This window comes from Amphibalanus amphitrite, unplaced genomic scaffold, assembly GCF_019059575.1.
Source record: "Amphibalanus amphitrite isolate SeventyFive unplaced genomic scaffold, NRLGWU_Aamphi_draft 001112F_arrow, whole genome shotgun sequence".
NCBI classification, from domain to species: domain Eukaryota; kingdom Metazoa; phylum Arthropoda; class Thecostraca; order Balanomorpha; family Balanidae; genus Amphibalanus; species Amphibalanus amphitrite.
In genome coordinates, this window is record NW_024882606.1 from 200694 (window position 1) to 207581 (window position 6888).

Here is a 6888-nt window from a genome sequence, read left to right on the forward strand (position 1 = left end):
GACTAGAAAAGAACTTGCTGCATATGGATCGATCTGTGTTACTGAGCTGAACACACACCAGGTGCTGTCATCGCTCTACAACGTCTCCATTAAAAGTTGTTGTCGAAAATGTGTTAGAGACCTTTGATGACCTAATCTCTGACCATTCCAGTCACCACTGGTCATTAGCTGCACCTTGTCTCTAAAATGAACAAGGTGCCATGGCTACAAAAGTATCTAGCGTTTTTAGCATATTCTTTCAAAGCAGAAGGCATCGTGCTTTTCCCATATCTTATCATGATTGGTGAGGTCACATACCTATTTGACCTGACTTCACAATCACTTCTCAGATGTAAAATCCCAGATCCATGAAATGTTGGCACTTATAATCCCATTCATTACACCAAATTTTAGACTTATAGGAGTCAGGAGATAATCTATAGGAATGACAAGATTGCAGTTTTAAGAGGCATTAAAACTGAACTTGACATGACATTGTGACCTGACCTCAGGTGACCTTTGCTTGATTTTTATGCACGATGCAAAATTGATGTACAATAAGATATACCGCTGCTTTCGCGGCGCTGCGTGCCGAGGTTTTTCTCCGGGCACACAAAAAAAAAAAAACGGGAGTGTGGCTAAAAACACCCCTACCCATCAAGACGAAGGCCGGAAACCCGACCCCCCCCCACTCAAAAATCCGTGGCGACGCCCCTGGTCAAATAGAGCACATCCATCAGTCTTTTTGCCCGTAGGGTCCTCGCGTCCCTTTCGTTACCTATACCGTGCCCCGGGCTGGACGGTCACCTGCACACAGAAAAATATTGACACCGTTAGCGGTGTAATTGCACAGTACATATCTGAGCACTTGAGGAAAGTTAATTTAGTCCCTTCCCCGCTTAAATTACTCGCGCTTCCAAATGAACACCAGGAAGAAGGTAATAGAACACTGTTAGGAGGGTTGGGTGTTTTACTACATGTAGCAAAACACCCAACCCTCCTAACAGTGTTCTATTACCTTCTTCCTGGTGTTCATTTGGAAGCGCGAGTAATTTAAGCGGGGAAGGGACTAAATTAACTTTCCTCAAGTGCTCAGATATGTACTGTGCAATTACACCGCTAACGGTGTTAATATTTTTCTGTGTGTGTAACCAGAATCGAAGTAGAGCTGAGGAACTCCTACTCCTAAGGAGTTTGCTCTGAGAGTTACCCAGACCGCTAGTATGACCCGGTGACCCGTCTCCATCAGACGTACTGAGCCACCTTTCAGGACAGCTGCAGGAAACAATATTCTTTATTACATTCGCAAAGGAAGATAAATAAGAAAATGCAGGGGGCAGGAATTGAATGGTCGTACAAGCATTGAAAAGCATTGTGCCTGCCACTTTCGAGCAAAGTCTAGGATTGATATAAGCTAGGGCAAGCACACATTATATTGCCTTTTTAGGTATGACTTATAGGTATACATAGGTAACTTAAACCTTTCGCTTATAGCTGGACAATAAGCAGTAAGCACCAAGGTGTGCAAATGGATTCCGGTAATAAATCATAAACAGCAATGCCCACTGGTGCAGCTCATAATCCCAGAGTAATTAGCCAGATTTCTGTTCAGATTAGCAACCATTCCGACAAAAAATGGCTCCACTGCGCTGACGCCTTCCGGAGGAATCTCACCATTTAGCTTCCGTCCGCATCGCTCGGCCCATTGCCCGAGCCATTTCAATCACATCCGAGTGTTCCATATCTGTCCAAAGCTCATTGCTCAGTGCCGAAATTGGACGCCGCCGCTGCTTATTGGCCTCATGTCCATTAGTGTGATTAGTAGCCAGCTTTACAGCTTAGGTATCGCTTCCTCCCTTCTCCATCGCAATTTCGGTAGCATCGCGATTATGCGAGAACGGCAGCTCCCCTTTCCCGGCCTTTATGATGGCACTCTTATGAGTCGACAGTCACATTCGTCATGTTTGTTTGTACGTTTTGGTAATAAAGAACGTTTCTTTGTCAGTTTCTCCAGCGCCGACGGTATCTCGCGGTGAAAAATGACTCACGGTGTCGGTGGCATAATGGATGACGGGTAACTAACGACCTCAACATCTCTGGGAGCGGAGAACCGCGCGATTTGCATTTGTTACATTCAGTAAATATTTCCGCCTTGCATGCCAACGAACGCTCTCATCGTTTTACGTTTAAAGAGCGCACCAATATCTTCGAGACTTCTTGGAAACGGAATTCATCGTATAAACAGTAGGGAGCCATCAGCCAATAAAACCAACACCCAAGTCCAAAACTAAACAGGCATGGTATGCTTATTGCTAATGCATACAGTAGGTACTGTAAAAACTCAGACTTTGCACAACAATCGTTTTCAGCGTAAAACCTTCCGCGTATAGGTATGCTCACATTCAGACATACCTATACTGAATGACGGCAGAGGAAGAGGCATACAGTGTGGTGCCGGCAAGATCAGTGCTCTCCACGGTAAGATAAATGGCGCCGCACGCCATGTTCATTTGCAGGCCGTCTAATCCGTCATGCTAAGCGGGCCATCACCGGCTAACTAGCCAGGTGTCATCCGCCGCTGCCGGCGCGTCCGGCTGATGTATGGAGCGCGCCGAGCTGCAGAGGCCTGCAGCCGCGCTGCTAAGCCGCCCGCTAGTCAAACGGTAACCGGCCCGAATGTGGGGCTGTCAATCACACAGAGATCTGATGGGCAGCCGGCGGCCGGCGCGCGGCGGGAGGCGGTGATGAAGGCAGCGGGATGATCAGATTGAATCGAGAAAAATGACGAGGCCGTTTGCTGCCGCCACCTTCAAGTCATATAAGAGACTGACGACTGAGTACTGAGTGCTGAAACAGCCCCTGCTACAAAATGGGTAGCAACTAGCAAGAGCGTTGAACTTGCCGGATACTATAGGTAACGGAAAAAGAACCAGAAGGGTAAGCAAGTAAGAAAGCAACGTTGTGGTTAATGCACGACTGATCGTTCAAGTTTCCTCGCAGTGCCTAGCCAGTTCTCGCTTTTTGACTTGAACTAGCAGGCTCTAGCTGTCTCTCTCGGTGTCTTATCTCAGTTGGTGCCATTGGAACATTGGGCAGGAATTTCTGGCACTTGCTTATGATTTGTCGCAAAGTGCGATTACATGATGGTTCACCAACTGGGTCATGGATGCGCATTGCGAGTCTAATTGACAGACGTTTTTACCTACTGTATTTACCAACGCATTTCTCTTCCGTTCAGGCGATGGGACTACACTAGTTTTTTCTCGAAACTCTAGCTCGAGCAGGGACCCCCCCCCCCCCACACGTTACACGCTCTGAAAAAGACCAATACGGGCCTGGGTTAAAACCACCCCCTGAAATTGGGAAGTTCATGTATAATAATAATGATGATCATAATTTCGGTAGATACTGGACACCTTCTGCTGTCAGTTGAACATAATCGCGTGGACAGCAGAGCTCCTGGCAAACCGCATTTCAGTACTTCACTTCTCAACAATTATCGGGCTTCGTTCGGTCACTGCTGAAAAGCCCTCACCGACAATGTCACCATGCTCTACTTATGATTTTAAACGATCGAGCAATCAATGGAGCGCCATAACAAATTGTTGATTGAACCAGTGTAAGCTATAGCAGTTGTCGGTAACCTACGGCTGGCGAGTAGCCATGACACAAATGTTTACTTGTCAGAGAATCGTCCATCCTCACTATGCGCTTCTGCGAGGTGAAATACGGACAACACTAGCGCCACCTAGGAAAGCAGGAAGGACATACAGCGCCCCTAGCGGAGAGATACATAGCTTCCACCACCTGAAATCAGGTAGTTAAAGAAACCTACGATAAACAACCGTAATAAAGTAAGAAGGCAAATCATGATGGATGCTATAAATTGACAGAATACAAATGCAACGAATGCAATCATGGCACACGGAACAAAATTCCGATAGTTCAAACCAAAGAAAGGATTAAGTTCAATACATTTTACATTTATTTATGAACAATGCAGAGCACACGTTCAATGCAAAACACTGAAAAATGGCCACTCCCTATCGCACGACACGCAGCGTTCAAGTTCATATGGTCAGCTCGGCAACCAGTTACACGCATTCACTGAGTTTCTAAGCGCTGGTCGGTCAAGTTCGTACGATCGTACACGCCATCTCGCGTAACGACCAGCCTCAGACGAAGCTCAGACGAAGCCTACTCCTCCATCAGCGCCAAATCGCTCACAGTTCGCACAAACCAGCCGCCCGCGTCACTGTCATACGTCTCATAGCTCAGTTTTCGCTGCCCACAGTTCGCCCAAAACAACACACAACGCCCAGTTCGCCCAAACGCGTCACGGTCATTCACTTCACAGCTCAAAGTCGTCACGCAGCTCGTTGTACTCGAGCACGTGCTTCCTGATGGCTGACGCATCCACCCACGTGAGGAAGTCTTCCATGCTGCGTGTCACAAAGAAGGCCGGGTCCCTGATCACCTCGGGGCCGATGCGCACGTGGCCCTGCTCGACGAACTGGGTGGCCATTTTGACGGTGGGCGCCATCTTGAGGCGCACCATGAGCACGGGCAGCCGCCGGCGGCAGAAAGAAGAGGCGGTGATCTTGTCGACCAGCTCCAGGTTCCACTTGGTGGGGATCAGACCCATCTGGTAGGTCTTCTCGATCAGCTGAGCCGAGGCCTCCACGCGGTACTTGTCCTTCGGGTCGAGGTTCTTTATTTTGCGCGCGATCTCACGGATTTGGCGGGCCAGTTTGTTGTACTTTGTGTAGTCGTCTCGCTTCTTGATCTGGAACTTGCGCAGGATTTTCGCCTCGTGAAGTGTGTTGTCTGCCTCCCAGGATATGAAGTCAACTTTCTTCAGCAGCCGCTGCTCATGATATTTGAGCTTACGAACCATGATGAAGAATGGTTCTCAGGTTTCTGTAAAATGAAGAAAGCTGGTCGTCATTCGTGATGATGAGCTGTGTCTGGGCCCTGGGGGTGTCGCAACCACAAAGTCACATGGCGTAAGTCCAGCTTGAAACAGCGATTAAAGTTAGTAGATGCAACCGTACAACATAAAAAAATAACATGAAGATGACGCAGAGCACAGGAACTGGCAAATGTCTATCAGATTACACACACAGTAATTATACATGCAGATTAGCATGCAGTCAGGCCAGAGTGACTTCTTTTTGTGGCAGGTGGATCAAATTTTGAAACATAATAAATGGATGCTTTGTTGTACCTAAGGTGACACTTGATGAATAAAATAACAGGGAAACCCTCCATGTCCTGGTGCAAGCAACAGTGCCCAACAATATGATATCCATGAGAAACAACCAGCTGGTGGGGGAAACGTTGCCATTTCAAAGCAGTGCCATTCATCAAAAATGATTTTTCCAATTTTAGAGTAAGTTTCCAGGTCTTGCTCCATCATGTAATTATGAATAGATGCAGAATTCTAGCCTGGTTTGCACTGGTTGGCAAACTTATCCACCTGGCCAAAATTTGGTATGTGGACTCTGCTGCTATGTTTTGCAGTGACTAGGATTCATATTGCATACAGCCCCACAGTAAATCTGCAACCCCTGAGAAGCTGTGCATTTGTGCAGCAATAAAATCTTGGCCATATAGCAATGCTTCATACTCTTGCAGCCTAGACACTCGACAGCAACTCGATTGAGTGAGACATTTAAACAGTCACAAAAAAATGATCCCAGGAGGCAGCAACAGGAGCTTTGTCAGCAGATGGCCATGCCTGAGTGAGGGGAATAGCATCATGAACTGCTTTCCAGTCTGGTTTTGTAGGCTGGAGAAGTCTGATCAGACTACTAGGACCGAGGGACCTGTCCAATGGACAGTGTCCAGTGCCCAATTGCCCATGCCATGCAACATGGCACATAGCTATGTTTTGGAAGCTCATTTGTTTACTGAGGTGGCTGAAAAGAAACAAAAGTTTTTCATGCAGGTGTTATGCGCCATGTCAATGTGGGATTTCTGATGATCATGATCGTTTGTCCTGGAATTCATGATGTCATGATACAACACTGCTGCGGTACAGCTTAAAATACAACACTTCACAATTTAGTGTTTCTTCAAAATCTCAGTTATTCCAGCATTATAATTTGCAAAGGTGAAGCAGGTGCACCATACCCACTTAGCAATTAACAGGTCATATTGATGTGCTAACCGCCGCCGCTTAGGTACTTCCGGTTTACTTCGACGACAGTCGACAGCAGACAGCCAACTACAGACTTTCAATGTTGCTCTTACCTCTGGTGTGTCAAAGATCACTTTCTCAGACAGCACTTGCAACAACTCTTGCAAAAACTGTCCAAAACAGGAATAACATACAATTTGTTCCCATTCACAAAACCTCACACATCAAGATTCACGAGGCTCCTTGCCAGCCAAACTTGTGCAAAACTTGTTCGCAGAATACGGCAAGCGGAAAGAAAGCCAATCATTACTCAACTTCAGCATAAGCTCAACTTGTTGCCTAGCAATTAGCCTATACAAACAACATACCACACGAAGCAGCACTAGTGAACAGAATTGGAGATGCATGTCGATTGTAGCTTTTGCGCCATAACGCTTTCAGTATTCAGCTCCCAGATTGCTACCAAATGATAAAGGACTAAAGTAATTCTGCCATCATGCGAAAAATAATAGTATTTCATTTCATGTTTTCTGCTTCTTGATTTGAGAGATATGACACAAGTGCGAGTGAAGCCGATCAATCACATTGTACCCGAAGACTTTGGCAGAACTACGTCTTTAATGCTTCAGTTGCTTGTCAATAGTCTGTCTTCAAAGTTAGGCATTCGACGACCCGCCTTTATTGCACCGAAGAGATGATCAAAGCGTGCAGATTTCTTTGATGAATGATAGGACCAATAAGACACTCTGCAGCTTAGCTCCCAGTTC

At 46.5% G+C, this 6888-nt stretch overlaps 1 protein-coding gene across 2 annotated transcripts; it reads right to left on the reverse strand.

Moving 5' to 3' along the window:
- Nucleotides 1–3941: 3941 nt before the first annotated feature.
- LOC122370236 (U3 small nucleolar ribonucleoprotein protein IMP3-like) lies at nucleotides 3942–6520 on the reverse strand. 2 transcript variants are annotated; one of them, XM_043345662.1, is made up of 2 exons: nucleotides 6235–6520; nucleotides 3942–4899 (listed from the first exon to the last, which is right to left on the reverse strand). In XM_043345662.1, the coding sequence occupies exon 2, from the start codon at nucleotides 4874–4876 to the stop codon at nucleotides 4331–4333; it is 546 nt and encodes a 181-aa protein (XP_043201597.1). In that variant the 5' UTR covers nucleotides 4877–4899; nucleotides 6235–6520; the 3' UTR covers nucleotides 3942–4330. The 2 variants fall into 2 exon arrangements, with proteins under 2 accessions (XP_043201597.1, XP_043201598.1); XM_043345663.1 differs by lacking the exon at nucleotides 6235–6520 and adding an exon at nucleotides 6152–6169.
- Between the last annotated feature and the right edge of the window lie 368 nt (nucleotides 6521–6888).